This window comes from Pseudopodoces humilis, chromosome 2 (assembly GCF_049639895.1).
Source record: "Pseudopodoces humilis isolate 2021_Gansu_Grassland_sample_001 chromosome 2, ASM4963989v1, whole genome shotgun sequence".
Taxonomy (NCBI): domain Eukaryota; kingdom Metazoa; phylum Chordata; class Aves; order Passeriformes; family Paridae; genus Pseudopodoces; species Pseudopodoces humilis.
The window spans coordinates 8,662,680-8,679,884 of record NC_142201.1 but is presented as its reverse complement, the minus strand read 5'-3'; the positions used below and the strand labels follow the sequence as shown (position 1 = coordinate 8,679,884).

Genomic DNA, 17,205 nt, shown 5'->3' with positions numbered 1-17,205 from the left:
GTTTTAATAAACCAGTGCTTTGTCTCTCTTCTGCTCATCTTTAGCAAAACCAACACTGTAAATAATGGTGAGACTTTTCTCCTCAAGTATTCTACTCAAGACTCAATTGCACAGGCAAAAGCAAAGTAGCTGACCACAATGGATTAATCTCTGTTTTCAAGAACCAGATAAGCAGTAAATTAATTGAACTGTGAAGAATAAAAATGCCATTGCATTTAGAGACTGATCAGCCAGAATCACTGAATACACAATTAATATGACTATTTCTTTAATAAAAAACAGGTATTAGCCTTTTAATATTATAAATGTCTAAATAATGTTGGATGTTAGAAGAGATAAAAAGGTAATTGATTGATATAATGAGAAGTTAACCTGTGTTTCATAAAAAGAATATAATTTGTAATAAATGAAGGTCAAAACAACACCCTACAACAGCTGGGACTGAGAAAACACCCATTTAACTACCAAATCCTAGTGTTCCAGCAAGACTGAAATATGCACAAGTAATACAGTGGTGCTACAATTTTTATAAGGTTAATTTATTAGTGTAACAATCAAATATTGTCCAATTAGAAGAACATTTCTTAGGTAATTTTACCCCAGGTACTGCCCCATTGGAATTAGTCCAGGGGCTTCTTTGTCCCATTTCTTGTGTCTTCTCAGATTCTATTTGGAAAACAAAACATCTTTGTTGTAGGATTTCTCCTTGAAAACAAGACTAGAAATTAAAATTAAAAAATAAGACTTATTTCAGGAATGTGTTAGAAAGTTAGCTTCTTGTTCTAAAATGTAGGGAAAAGAGAGTAGGAAAAGTACAAGGAGCTACAACCATGTGTTAGCAGTTTCCAAAGCCACAAATACATGAAAATATATAAAAAGCTAAAAATCTTTAGTCATCAGTACCAGCTCAATGAGGGACAGGGATGTTGATGTACCCTGAACAACAGATATTCCTACTGATGGCAGTGAGAGGCAGGTTGTGCAGAAGAGAGAACAGAGCTCAGGTGTGCTCAACTAACACACAAAACTTGAATTGTTATTTTCTTTTTCTGGGGAGAAAGTTTTAAAATAATTCATCAGACTACTGCCATAACAGTTAATTAAACTTTCATTTTCAGTCCAGTTCCTACCTACTAGTAAGACCCATTTATCAAATGAAGACCTTCAAATGGAGAAAGAACCATAGTAGAAAACACTCCCTCCCAAATACTTTTGAATAAAATGAAAAAGTAAGTAAAGACAGGATGGCATAGAATAAGACAACGAAATTAAATTAACACTAAGATTTTTAAATATTGAGTAATTTCAGTATGACATCCACATTATATATAATTATAATACAATTATATATTATAAGAATAATAACTCTTCCACAGAGATGCAAACAGGCAGGAGTTCGATTTCCAGTAAGTATTACTTGGCATATTATCATTACTCAGAAAATGCACTGCCACAATGAATCAAAATAATCAACATGAAGTTATGATAATCCAGCAGACTGCCTGCTCTGAAAGCAGAAAGGATTGTTAATTTTTACAGTATAGATTTGGTTTTACAAATTCATTTTGTATTCTACAGCATGATGTTCCATGAATCCAAAAAATAATTTGTTTTGAAATTGGGCTTTTCAAAATTGAAATTTTGAAGCTGGGCAAAAAAACCTACTTACTTTCTACTGAAATAAAAAAAAAAATAGCTTTTAAAACTAGAATTGAGAAATAATGCTAAAAAGTATATTTTAAGAAAGTCGTAGAATTATTCAGTCATTCAATTAAATATGCTGATGTTAACACACCTCCTGCCTTTCATTTTGTTTACATAAACAAGTGGCTTCCATGATACTCATGTGAAAAGGAACCAATATCATTGCTCTTCATATGATCTCAGATACAGCAGTTCAAATACAGAAACTGGGTCTGAAGTTAACTACAAATATATTATTTCTGTTATAAAATGAAGAAAAGAGGGGAATCTTTCATTAAATCTAAAAGCTTTCTCTCTACTCTGTACAAAACAATACTTGTGGTCATTAAGAAAATCCTTAAAGCTTGCACACAGAGACTGCACTCCTCTCTGCCAGCTCTTTTCTATTAAGTTATTTGTCCTCAAAAAAAATTTTGTTCAAAGCCAATCAGGAAAGAACACAGCTTAATGAGAAAGGTTTAGGTGAGTTATAAGCCAGGAGAATAGCAAACTGAAGACCTGCAGTGAAAGCATGGGTTTTTTTGGCCATAGAGATGACCCTGTTTGTCAGATTTTTTGTACTTTGTAAATATATATGTATATCAATATAATACACATATATATGAAATACAACAATGTATTTATATAGAGGAAAAGTATTATATTGAAAAACATATTATTGATGAATGAAAATTTTCAGCTGTTAGGTGCTGAATCTGAATCCTTTTCTGCTAAAGACAAAGAAAGCTGCGCTCAGGATAGAAACACCAAACTCAACATCCCCATGACTTTTTCCCCAGACATCCCCAATGCCCAATATGCTAATGAAAAACAAGCTGGAATTTTACAGTAAACTTTCTCATTCATTCTGGCTTTTAGATAACTTGGCAGCATTTATAAAGTTATTACATTAGCTTAAGGTTGAAAAGGAGGGAAACAAAAATTAGGTGTAGCTTGTTAAAAAAAAAAAAAAAAAAAGGAAAAAATATATGAAAATCTAAATCCTATTAAAGGGAATCCTTGAAAGCTTTTATCAAATTTCTGGAAGAAAACCAAGATGTTATATTCCAGTTTAACTGATTAGGCTACAATTGCAAAGCCACTAGTAAGATATGCAGTCTTTTCTCATTTTTATCTCATTTTTACCCTTTACAAAGGGTAACAGAACTGCTTCTAATTGACATGAAGCTGGCAAAGGATTTAGAGCCTTTGAATTTCATTTAGACTTCATTATGCACCCTGAAGTTCAGGAATACTTGAGCCTAATCCAACTGGACCTCAGGAAAGCATATTATTAATGATGTCCATACTTGAATCAGATCTATAGAAAATAATCCCCTGTGATATTTCAGTAATGCCCTTTGTTCCAAACTGAAACAAACAAACTTACACACACACAGAAGTATGATAATAATATTGGAATTTTTTTTTAAATTCTGAAATATTAGTCAAAATTCAGTTATTAATTTTAGGCAGATATTTTAAGGGAAGAAAAAAAATTCTCTGAGATCTCATTTGAATCCAGTTTATCTAACATAACTCAGGGACTGAAGAAATCAATTTGAGACATTTTCTGACCTAAAGCCCAGTACATTCAAATATTTTTATGTCATTTAGATGGCATAAAAACAAACATGGAAATTTAGATAAAATATAAAAGTTAATGACCCGACTCTACTGTCTTCAAATATAATGTATCTTCATTGAACAAGCTCATCTTCAATCTATTGCTCTAATAATTTGCTCTTTTTTGTTGCCTTTCATCTGAGGGTTGCACAAACCAGAATCTTTCTGCTGATGAGAAAGCGTTATTTGCTTTAAAGAGAGCACAAACTCAAATGATACCTACACATACCAAAGGCTTTGAAATGGGTATTAATATAAACCAATACCTGAAACACAGGGCATGGTTTATGAGCAGTAATCTTCTGGAAGTTGAATGCGCTATTTTGGGGAGCTCCTAAGCCTAAGATACAAAATATTCAGGAGAAGCAAGAACATCTGGAGTGCTGTGTCCAGTTCTGGGCTCCCCAGCCCAAGAAAGACAAGGAATTACTGGAGAGGGTCCAGCAGAGGCCACAAAGGTGATTGGGGGTCTGGAGCATCTCTTATGAGGAGGGACAGCAGGAGTTGGGCCCGTTCAGTGTGGAGAAGAGACAGCTGAGAGGGGACCTCATCAATGCACACAAGTATCTTAAAGGCAAATGCCAAACTCTTTCCAGTGCTGCCCAGTGACAGGAAGTTCCATCTCAATATGCAGAAAATCTTCTTTCCTATGAGGGTGACCAAACACTGGAACAGGCTGCCCAGAGAAGCTGTGGAGTCTCCATCTCTGGAGATATTCAAAACCTGCCTGGACACAATCCTGTGCAACCTCCTCTGGGTGAACCTGCTCTAGCAAGGGGGGTGGATTTGATGGTCTCCACCCCAACCACTCTGTGATTCTGTGATATAAATGCCACCCCCTGACTTTGTCACCAAAACTGAAGGAAACCACATAACCTCTCCAAGCACGGATTTGTAACGAAAGAAATAGGTTTAAAAAGGGACAGCTCCATTAAATAAATATTAAGTGCTGGCATATACCAACCAAAGCTCTCCTGTAACTGGAAGAACTACGACAATTAACAAGGAACATTTCAGAATTCAATCCATAAATTATATATAGAACTGAGGATTACAATAAAAAAGAAAGAGAGAAAATTACTGCAGTTAGTGTTGAATGTGTCTTTTCCTACACAATATATCTATTGTTGCTGTGTGAATCTCTGGTGATAAATTATGAGAGCAGATAGTTTTTTCTCGTTGTTAATTTCCTGCACCAGATAATATGCAATATGCAGCAGCCAAAAGTCATTATAGGTAAATCTTACACACTTCTGTGCCAATGACCTAAATATAATACATATATAAGACTTCCAGATAATTAATATAATTTGCATTTTTTATGTTTCTAAGCTCCTATTCAAATAATTTATTAAATTATTAGTAATAACACTAATCTAAAAATAGTCAAGTTTTAATGTAGTTTATAAAGATGTGTTATTATGCATGACAGAAAAGACAGACTAGAAAAAACTTCACATTTTATACTTTTAATTTAATGGAATCCTACATAGCAATATATGGAGAAGCTGAGTAAATAAGTTTGATGTCCTTTAGCTGTTACTGTCAGGGCCCCTTTTAGGAACATCTGGTCTGGCTGTACTGCTGTATTTGAGGCTGAAAGCTGTTTAGTTTCTGAAAAGCGAACCTATAATGACTAGGTATAATTTCTCTATTTTCCCTATATGGTCTTTTGTACCTTCTTGGCTTTATTTTATTACAATATTCCTCTCTTCTCTCTCTGACCCTTAAACCCTTTTTCAGGAATAGAATCATAAAATTGTGGAATATTTTGCATGAAAAGGGACCAACCAGCTCTGGTGGTTCCCTGGATTACCTTCTTCATATTCCTACAAAAGGCACCATTTCTTTCCTGTCCAGCACAGGTTTCTCTCTTTCAGAATTCATCTCCTAAGAGGTTCTGATGGAGGCACTCGATGCCACCCATTCTCATGAAGAGTTTCTATGTGTCTGCACTCCCTCTTCTCATCTCCCCATCATGAAAAAGTCACATATTTCATAGAATTAATTCAATAATATACAAAGAATTGCTTACGTGACCTGTACTATTAATTAGCATTCAGTGGTCAATAACAAATATTTTTCTGAACCCTGACCACCTAGAACTCTAGCAAATTTCAATGAAAATATAAAAGCCAAGCCAATCTACACATCTGTTATTCCTAGAAAGGACATAAATGTAAGGCAGCAAGATGGAAGGGCTTCTGTGATGGAGGAGGTAAAAGTGGAGTACGTAACAAGAAGGTTAAGATTTTCTCTGTAGAAATCACTCAAAGTATACAAGGTACCTGTGAGGCTGGGGAATAAAACAATTCTAGGTATTTGCTTGAAGCCTCTTTGTAGCTGTATTGATCAAATTATTATTCATAGTCCTTGCAAGCTGCTTATAACTGCCATGACTATGAGACATTTTTTGTATTCTTCCATTAATAGTTTATCTACTAACCTAAATATTTACCTAGTTATCCTGTTGATTATTAGATACTTATGAAGCTTCTAACCAGCTGGTTTGTTTACAACTTCTCCTTCTAATATCTCCTGAATTATTTACAACCTACACTGCAGTCCTGCTCAAAACCATTCCACAAAGTATTCCAGGAAAAAAATCTGCACTTCAGCATCAGTTGCTTTTCATGTTTGACTGTTTTCTACCTCAGGCTATAAAATCTCTAAAATATGTACTTAAAATGTGTAAAAGATTGTATATTCTGAACCCACAGTACAATACATAATTCAACTTGTTTTAAAAAGAAGGCTCTCTTTTGTCTTTTTTATAAAAACACAGAAATCTTACTTACAGGTTGTTTTGGGTCAGCCTCTACTGCAAAATGGCTGGGATCGCTGTTAACCACTTGTAGAACCAGAGTTTCATGAGTAGGATTAGCAAGTGGTATGTATGCATAAGTCCATCTGGAAAAATTCATATACAGAATGATGATTAATTACAAAGCTTCTTCCATTACATGTCATTATTCACAGGTTTTTTTTTTTATTTCCTGAAAAATTCTGGATTTTTTATTTTAAAAATAATAATTCCGTTTTATTGAATTAGCAGTTCCCTGTTAGTGTGAAAACATATTTAGTAACTTCAGTTATTATTAATAATCATTATTAGTAACAATAAAACCTGAATTCATTTAATGTTACATTTTGAAATTTTTCAGATCAATAGAAAAAAGACTACAGAGAGGACACAATGAAAAACATTATTCTTATATTCATATTCCACTGCTGCTTCTGCATTCAAGGAAAAGGCGGCATAATGGAAGTTAATCTGTTAAAAAACTAAAGATCTTCGCCAACCAGAAATGCTTCAAATATTTGATGACATTTACGTTCACATCTCTGAGTACATAGCAAGGAAGTACATCCATTCAAAAAACTCCCAAATTGATCTTTCTTAGACAATACACAGATGTTTACCTGCACTGCCTTTACATATTCAACATACATTGATATAGACAATTTACTTGGACTATCTCATCTTTTTATGAGGCAGAGAAATTCACAGTAATTCAGGGGTAACCTCAATGCCATCATTATCAGCTCTTGTCCAACCCTTTGCACTTCAAGAAGAGTGCTGATGACATTATGCTGACCCTGCTGGACACCACGGAAAAGAGCCTGGCACCAGCCTCTTGGCACCCATTTTTGTGATATTTATATTGCATTGTATTAATGAGATCCCCTCCCAGCCTTCTCCTCTCCAGACTAGAGAGGCACAGATCTCACAGTCTCTTCCTATAGGAGAGATGCCCCAGAGCCCTCATCATTCCTGTGGCTTCCACTGGACCCTCTCCAATAGCTCCTTGTCTTCCTTGTGGTGAGGAGCCCAGAACTGTCCAGAAATGGACATGGTGTCCTCCACATATTTATAGATACACAGGAACTGTAACATGCATGATCTTGTTAAGGGGAAAGAAATCTCATTGAAATAAAAAAATAAAATATGGACTTTGAGGAGTTTTAGATAAGAATTTTGACAAGAAGAGTTGTAGTTAATGGTGCTAATCTTTTCCAACATCCATTTTACTTGCAGTAGGAAAGGATGACTTGCCATTTTCCACTAGACCATTTGTGCATGTAGTTTCCAGGCAGTACAGGCCAGATAAAATTATGAGTGCCAGAAACTCTGAATAAAAAGTTTTAAGTAATTCGTAACTCCTAATAGCAATAGCTTACATAGCAGACAAAAAATATGGTTTTTACTCCAGTCAGCCCAGAATTTTAAAGCAAAAGCCAGGAAACAGAACAATTTTTTTTCTTTAGAACATAAAAACAAAGGCATTGACAGTTATCTCCAGTCTGTGTATCATATTTGAACAGAAGAATATATTCCCTCACAAAAATTTAATCAGGTAAAATTTCATGTTGTGCTCTCTAACAACATTTCTGCTCAGTCTGTAATGTAAATTATCTACAGATTTAGTCAGAGATACACAGAAGTGGAATTTGTCATGCAGAAGAGCAGCGTGTCCACAGAAACTATTAGGAAGTGGAGGTAATATGTGGAAAATCACTATTGAAACCTTGACATTCTTCAAAGTCTTATCCTCAAAGTTTTAGTTTATGTCTTAAAAGCGAGAACTGAACTCAACATTATGCTATCAAAATGCAAGTTGAAATTTTGTTGAAGGATGGTAATAATTAGATTAATTTCTCTTAAGGCATTCATTTTCTTAACACTTGCAGTGTTTCAACCCTGTCTACCCACAGGATCTGCAGGACAGAAGTTGCATTATTTTGCCATTTCTTGAGAGGTTAAAAGATATTGCTAACTGGTAGACAAGCATTTGTAAAGCAGAATTGTCAGTAAATTCCTAGTTCAGAGAGAAGAAAAGAAACAGAAAATAAACCAAACCTACAGAGCTCTGTAAAATGGATCCTGATGCTTACATTCTGCAGTATTGTCAGTGATTTTTATATAAAGAATTCAGTAGTTTACATAGAGGCTAAAATTTCATTGCAATCATTTTTCTGTAAGGAATATTTCACCTTCCTGCAAATATATCTAAAAAAATATTCTGCAACCTACTACAACAGACATAGAGCACTATTCTGAGTTTAAACTCTTCATATATTCCATGACACTTAAAAGCAGTGACCCAGTCCAGCACTCTGAGCTACTCACTTACTTTCCAAGCTCACATCCTATATCAGGTAGCCCAGCTGGCGATGGCTTCTCTACGTTGAACTTCAGGGAATACCAAAATTCCCCAATCACATCTGACCGGAACATGACACTAAAAACAGGTACATAAGCTTAATATGACAGCTATTTTTTTCAGATCATTAAAAAATCTGAACAGATTAAAATTCAGGAGAAACCTAATGAGTTCAACACAGTGAGTTCTTTAATTAAATAATATTTTTCCTCCATTCAACACTTAGTGTTGGTATCTGAATTCAGCTACCACTTCTAATAATATTTAGAATTACTGATGCAACAAAATCTCATCTTTGTCTTTCTTAAATTCTACCAATAAAATTCATTTGTTGCTTGTAGCTTCTGTTAGCTTGCTTTTATCAAAAATACAACTCAAACATATTCCAGCTTACAAGAGTAAGCTTTAATTTCATTGCAATATCACAGTCTTTTGTTTTTAGCCATTTTGAATGTCAAAGTAACAGAAATACTATACATTAATTTTAAAAAGGAAAATCTTTTCAAATCTAGTGGTAAAAACTGAGGAATAGAAATAGACACATTCCTATGAGCATGGCAAAGAGACTTCAAGGAATATTCAACATATTGTTTTGATATACAATCAAGGATTGTCATGACTAAAAATTGCTTGCTGCTAGGTGAGATATATATATGGTAATATATTTCAGCTACAGACATTCTAATATAGTCCTTTCCTACTGCAGAATTCCTTTTCTATTTCTTGAGGATTTTGAGTAACTGAGTCATAATAACATTAAACCAAAGCACTGGAAACATATAAAAACTTAGAAGAAATGCACTGTATAAACCCATGACCCTCTAAGGATGAGTTCTTTTTCTAAATTATAGATAACTATGTCTATTCCATGACTTTATGGTTCCAGTCTATCCCCTGTGCCAACAGAGCTTTTAAAGTGAGCGTAAAACAGCTCTAGGAAAGAATCAACCATTTGAAAAGGTACACCTGCCACAATCCCTTTTTCAGCAGCTCTTCCCAGCTGCTAACATAGCAAAGGAAACAGACCATGGCTTCAGAAAAATAAGTTAATAGTGTGGATACAATGTGGAAGTACCTCTGTCCAGCTGTAACTGCAGTCCGTGGGAGCTATTGCAATTTAAAAGAGCTATTACACACTTCTAGAACAAAACTGCAAAACCATTTGGAGAATGTCAACATGTGTTTTATTTCACCTCTGCATATATTCCCTCAGCCCCTGCCCACCAAAACTGAGCCCAAAGTTTTGTCCTGTTAAAACAAACCTTTATCTTCTTATTGGAAATAATTATTGGAAATATTTCTGGTATGAAAAAAAAAAAAAAAAAGTCGAGCTCAATTCTCATCTTCAGTTTAAGATAGCATAATTTCTACAAGTTCCCATGGAAATAAAATAAAAAATTAGACTTACTAGAGTTATAACAGTACTCATTTTTATAGAACAGTATTAGGTGAATCTGTATCACTCAATGATACCTGACATTATTCTGGTGTTTGGAAAAATCAATACAAGACAATTGAATAATTCTCTAAATGGATTTTGACTGTAAATATTCTTTCAGAATTGGTCAGATGTCTCTGCCCTCCTCTTAAATTACCACCCCACCCTCCAACCCATCCCCATATTTTTGCCAGTCAGTTGAGCTAACTGAAAAACAGGGAATTGTTTTTCAGTCAGCCTTTAGAATAAAGAATGCTTTGGTAACCAAATTCTAGGAAAATAAGCTTTTCAATTCTACACTATTCAATTACTTGCTGTAAGACCAAGAGGTCATCTATCTTTTCATTGGTAATTATCATACCTGCATGTTTTCATTGGGATTTCTGATATAATGAAAAAGTTTTAACTTAAGACCTCTCCATATTCATTTAGTAGATCATAGTTAAGTTATGGAAGATCATGAAGGTAAATTGATTTAAGTGAAGACAGTTAAAGGGTTCTCTACCTGCTTTAGTTATGTTCTTACAATTTCAATCCTTCTCAGAAAAAAATGAAATTGTGCTACTCCCATTACAGAACTTAAAAATTTACAAAACTAATGATTAATCTGAAGTTTTAAAGGAGGGCTTCTAAAATTAACAAAGTTTCTAAGACATTGTTCACTAAGTTGTAGTGAATTAGAATAACAAGGAATTACTCTATTGCCTGTCAATAATGCTTTTGCCCTGAGAAGAAAGTACAATACATTTAAAGCTGAAAATTTTCTTAATTCCATTTATTAACTTTTTCTGTAGGGGTTATTAGGTCAATATTTTCATCAACTGACTTAGGTTTCAACAAAAGTAGTTCATTTATTAGTAATACATCCACAATCACAAGTATCAAAACTCTACAACAAACCTTCCAGCAAAAGAGCCAAGAGCAGCTGCAGAAAACTGTAGGTGATATGAAAATGTTTGTTTGGGCCTGAGGATGAAAGACTTTTCTCCAAAAAGGGATGGATGGTCCAGCAACACACTCATCTTGAGAACTTTGTTGGTAGGATTAGTGATGGGAATATTAATTCCAACAGTATCCTAGAAAGAATAAAAAACCCCAAAATGACAAAATTAATTATGAGTGATTACACATAAAACATATTTCTCAAATAAGTGTAAGCTCATTGTTTACACTTGTGCAGACTCAGGCTGCACCTTTGTTTGGTGTGTGAACTCCAAATCCAAATCCAAAAAATGCTAAGTTTCAGCAAGAAATGTTTCAGACAACCTTCAAATTGTAAACTCCTTAATTCCTTAAATTCAGAAAAGTTCAAATCTTCATGGCTGGTCTGCATTCTAACAGTCCACTTCACCTTCCAAGATATGTCCAAGGCTTGCCAAAATACACCTTTCAAGCCCATCTGCTGTAATCCCAAGCAGGTAAAAACTCCAAGCTGTCTCCTAACAGCCAAGCACAAAAAAATGGAAATATCCACTTTGCAAGCTGGCAAACAAATAGGCTGAATTCTGCTGGATCTGTTCCCTTAATTTATAAGTTACATCATAATATTTGACATTAAAACAACACCACCACAATAATAAACTGTCGCTCTCTTATTCCTTTAGGCCATTTCCCTCACTAGTGATCTCAATATCTTTGTTTAAAGTCTAAGGGAAGGACCATCTTTCCTTGACCACCTGGAAAACATTGATACTATTAAAAAAATAGCATAAAAACCTCCACTTACTGCAATAAAACAGAGCCGAAATATGGCCTCATTAGATAAATATGCATATTTTACATGTGGAACACCTTTAGGATGAGCAGGAATTGGGCAGAGACAGCTCACTCTGCACAGCTCCTACATTTCAGCAGAGGTCCCTTGGCTGTAAGGTTAGAAATGGTGTAAATTCATCCTGTGTGTATCAATATCAATAAACCACATGAAACAAAGCACTTGGAATAGACCAGAAAGAATGTACTCATGAAGGCAGCGCACTGTGATAATCCAGGGGGAACACCTGCAGTTTAAAATATGTCTTTTCTAATTATATATAGTCATCCATAGAAAATACACAAAATAAAAAAATAAAGATATCTGTTTATTTCTCTGTACCTGTATTTGTGCCTACTCTTATTTTTGTCTCCTTCCTTTGCCCTAACCAAACAGTTTATTTCAAATGTTGGTTTGGCTTTTTTTAACATATAGTGATGTGTTCCTCACAGCAAAATTATTCCATATACTTTTTTGTAAAAAGTAAGTAATTCAAGTTGCAATATGAAAGGAGAAAAATATAAAATGCCTATTAAAATTAATAACACACTAAAAAAAGAATATGAAAGACTTTTATGACCCCACACAGAGCTGCCTCACACTCATTTCATCCTGCCTATGATTTGGTAAATTTCTATATATTTACAGTTATAGACAATGACTACTGGAATATTCATAAAACACATTTAATGATCTACAGATGGCAAGACTAAACCAACAATTTAAATCATTTAAGTGCCTTGCATCAGTAAAATGGGATTTAAATATGCCATAAAATATTTTAAAGCTCAGATTAATAGTTTTTACTGCTGTAAACAAGTTTCTAAATCTATCGACCATTTTATTGCCAAAGGCTTCATAACAATTTTATAGTAAAACATCTACATGCTGTGTTGAAGAAATACTTTTACAGTAAAAAGGAAATATGGGACAGCTGATTTAGGAAAAAAGCAGAAACTATCAAAGAAATTGTTTTAATCTTCTACAGATAGGAAATTTTACATTGCCAGTATTATCATGAAACACTGTTCTTTTGCCAGCATAAAATGAATGCTTAAGATTATGTATTTCCCTGGAATTTACCAGGAAATTTGCCTGGAATTGCCACAAACATTTCCAGGATCTGCTACTTCATAGATGGTAATAAGAGCAGATGTATGTTTATCAGCAGAATATATATATAATCTTTATTTTTTTATCTTTTTTTTTACATTTCTAGGCCTTATTGGATTGTTATGGAGGCATAGAACTAGAATAAATAACAAAATGCCCATGCAATTGCTATGAATATTATTTTTCTTGAAAGTACTATTTTATCAGACAGAATGTGAAAGAGGAACATCACAGGTAATTTCCAAACACATTCATAGTCATTAATTTAGTTCCACATTTCCATCCTGAGTATTTTATAAACATTTTGACAGAGGAGAAATGTAAAAATTGAGAAAAGAAGAAAATTAAACTCTTTCCACAAACATTTCTTATATCAAGGCTGCCAGTCACCAAATTAGAGCCAGTTTTGTGCAATATGTCATGCTATTATTCCCTTAGAACTTTCAATTACCCACTTCTCATCCAGTGCAGGTTATTTAAAATAATCTCACAAGAGTTAAAATTAAATGAAATGGAATGTAAATATTAGATAACATTTATTCTCTATGGAAATTGAAAAAACAATCAACTGCTAACACTCAATCCTACATTAACAGCCTAAGTCTATGCAAAGGTTTAATACTCTGTAAACCAGACTCTGTTTCAAAAGATGCTCACCATCATCAATTGATCATTTGTGATAATATACTTGTTCGCTGACATATTTTATGCCAAAGACTTTCTCATCATTTCTTTTGCTATCTCCTTCTTTGAGCAACTGGACTTAATTTATTTAAGCCCATAATATGCAATTTTACTTTTATTAATGTATGCACTGCACTGAAATTTCAACTAATCCTCTTTAGAGTTCAACAAAATAATTTGCAGGAAGATGGACACATTCTGCAATTACTGCACATAAAAACTCTCTGTGTTCCACCTTCAGCAATAATTCTATTCTCACCATCAGCAGGTGTCAATAAAAGCAGTACCTGGCCAAAGTGTCTAAAACACTGACTAAAATTCTTATCCTTTAGAACTGTTTTCAATTAAAAATCCAGTTTTATTAATGAGATGGCATTCATTCCACATTGTTTGAAGCTTTTTCAATCCATAGACCTTTACATGAAAGCATTTGTATTTGCTCCCAAGTTTGTCAGGCTGTGGCCATAAAAGCAAATTTTCAAGTTGAGTAAGCAGCAAGAAAGTTTTTTTATAGGCCTGGTGAGATAATGCAGCAGAAAGTCTTCCCTTTGTAGGTCCTTGCCCAAATCATGGTTCTTCTAGATGGACAAGTAACAAGTGCCTTCTTCTCTGTGCTGCACCTGACAAGCACAAATGTTGCTCACTCAAGGACTGAACTTGGAACGTGGCAATATTGTTGAAAAAATAGATCTTGGACTTCTCTCTTCCATAGGCTCAAAATGATCAGAGCTTTCAGCATCCCCATCAGTGATTGCATGTCAGTAGTAGGAGTTAGTCTCCCACTGTATTCTCATTATTTACTCATTTCTGTTTCTTGGAACAAAAGAGGCTCAAGTGAGTTGAGCAGCAGCAGATGATGACAGAGTTTCAGGGCCATGCTGAACTAAGATCAGCCCGGTTTGGTCAAACTACTTCTAGAAATCAGTTCTGGCTCTTGAACTGCTTGATGCAAAGTGTCCCCAAGTCACACCTCATCACCCTTTTCTACACACACACACACTCCCAACCCAGACATGCACATCCACCCTCAGCTGGGCCTTTCTGTGATCATTCACACACGGAACTCCTGACCTCCTCTATCCATCAGTTTCCTATTCACTCCTAAGTCAATGGAGAGGGTCTTTGTGAAGTGAACCATCTCCCTCACTGCTCATTTTTGGTTTATTTCTCTCTCTGAGATGTGAATGAATTCCCACGATAACCCTCTCCTTTCCACATAGGGTTATGAGTCTAGAGAACCTCAGCATTTCTATTCTCTTGATGCTGTATTTTCCCATTTTACTTGGCACATTTTTCCTTACAAAATATCAGCTTTCAAAAAGGCACCAACTGTTCATCAGCATTGAAGTCTATCAGACTACAGCAAATTGAACTGCTGGAAATTTAGGACTAAACACCTTAAGAAAATTATATATTTGTAAAATTTGCTTAGCAAGGAATCCATTGTTATTACTACTGCTGTACAGGAAATTAAATAGAAGGAAAAAAATTGCACAGGACATTTAATATCAGAAGCTAATAGGGCAGTGAGTTTCAGGTTTAAATTTACATATAAATTTACATAGAAAAATCACACTGATATGAATTTCTTTTAGCTGAAATGTGCATTAGTGCCTAAGTAATAATGCCCTGAAACAGAGTACAGCAATGTTTAGTTCATAAATTATTACAATAATTCTAAGCTCCCTGACTAAAAATTACTACACTGTTAACCTCTTAATGTGGCCTACATATCGTATCAAGCAAACAAACTGGGAAAACAATATTTTGCTAGAAAGGATTACAAAATAAATAATTCTGAAGTGGAAGGAAAGGAAAAGACTGAAAAAGCATTACATTTAATGACTGAACTTATGTCCTCAGCTCCACCAAAAGATACCAAAACCCACACCAAACTTGTACTACAATAATTTATACACATATAGGAAAACCAATGAACTAAACAATATGCACATATTTGGATTTCCATATAAAGATAAATAGAAAAAGTTGTATCAAAGATGAGTTGAATGCTAAGCAAAGTGCTATTTTAAGATAATTATAAGAAGCATACCTGACAAGGGGATACAGATTGACTAAAAGTAAAATTAACATCCCAAATTCCCACAACTGAGAAAGTAATAACTATGCTCACATCTTAATGAATACTTTTTTGAATTTGAAATCAAGGGCACCTCTGCATCCATGAAGACTGAAGATCAATAACTCTACATACTCCTGAGATTACAGGCAGATTTCCTTCCCACATCCAGCAGTGTTAGAAGAAGAAATTACCAATTACAGCTACTCGTTGACAACATCTATACTGAAGATTGGCACTTCCAGTGATCAGCTCAGTTGCCTAAATCACTTCATGCAGTAACCTGGCTTATCAAAGCTCAGTTGGGTTTGACAGCCCTAATAAATAATTGTAGAAGTCAATCTTTTCCATTACCAGAAACAATGGGAAAGGAGATCATAGAAACAGAATTGTTTGGGTTGGAAGAGACCTTGAAGATCATGTTGTTCCATGGGCAGGAACACCTTCCATGAGACCAGATTGGTCAGAGCTCCATACATCCTGGCCTTGAACTATTCCAGTGATGGGGCATTCAGAGTTTCTCCAGAGAACCTCTGCCTCACCACCCCCACAGTAAGAAACTTCCCCCAATATCCAATCTAAATCTACTCTCTGTCAGTTTGAGGCCATTCTCCCTTGCCCTGTCACTGCATTCTCTTGTAGAAAGTTTCTCTCTGTCTTCCTTGGAGCCTCCCTTCAGGTACAGGAAGGCCACAATTAGGTCAACCTGCAGCCTTCTCTCTTCTCTCTTCTCTCTTCTCTCTTCTCTCTCTCTCTCCCCTCCCCTCCCTTCTCTTCACAATCCCAATTCCCTCAGCCTTTCCTCATAGGAGAGATGCTCCCTCTAATCATCCTGGTGGACACCTCTGGACTTTTTCCCAGAGGTCGATGCCCTTCCTGTGCTGGGATCCCAGAGCTGGATGCAGCCCTGCAGGTGGGGTGTCACCAAAGCAGAGCAGAGGAACAGAATGCCCTCCCTCACCTGCTGCCACACTGCTGTTGATGCCGCCAAGGACACATTTGGCTTTCTGGACTACAGAAAGATGGGATGCTTCTGATATCTGACACTGAATTAATGTAACAAAGGACCAAATTAATCTTCAGAGGATTTTACAGGAAAATCATTTACACCTACTTTGTCATCAACGTTTTTGGAAAGCATGACTCAGCAAGTGACAGATTTCAATACAGCTCCTATTCATCATTTTTATGGGTCACTTTGCTGTGCAGATGCATGCAGACAATGTATGAGGTGCCAATGATGGAAAACAGTTTGATATTTACACTCCTTGGGAGATAGGACTATTTTGGATGATGTAAATCCAGGCTGCATCTCTCAAAAACAGACATTTCTCTTATTTTCAGATTCTCCTTTCTCCTTCAGAGACTGCCATATCCACAGCACCAGAATAAAATACTTAAGGTCAGTATCACTCAATAAAAAGCACTAGAAAGTGCAACATTTCCAATGTTACAGTACAGAAATGTACTGTTCTTAGATAATGAAGTCAAGAGAGGTATCAGTGACTGCTGCATTTTCAAAGTCAGTTATGTCACATGTAGTTGTAATATGCAAACTCCTCTGCAAGCATGTCATCACACTGAGATACCTGCCCAAAATCAGCCTCAAAATAGCAACAATCAGCATTTGTGACCCTTCCTTTCAGGGAAGTTAAGGAGATGC

At 35.2% G+C, this 17,205-nt stretch overlaps 1 protein-coding gene across 1 annotated transcript in view; it reads right to left on the bottom strand.

Annotated features, from left to right (window-relative positions):
• The window catches only part of CFAP47 (cilia and flagella associated protein 47), a 260,715-nt gene that overhangs the window by 70,370 nt on the left and 173,140 nt on the right, over positions 1 to 17,205 (bottom strand). The window contains exons 52-54 of the mRNA XM_088051635.1: positions 10,813 to 10,988; positions 8,445 to 8,552; positions 6,108 to 6,219 (exon numbers count right to left, since the gene is read on the bottom strand). Coding sequence (XP_087907761.1) covers positions 6,108 to 6,219; positions 8,445 to 8,552; positions 10,813 to 10,988 — 396 coding nt within the window. The remainder of the gene's footprint in view (positions 1 to 6,107; positions 6,220 to 8,444; positions 8,553 to 10,812; positions 10,989 to 17,205) is intronic.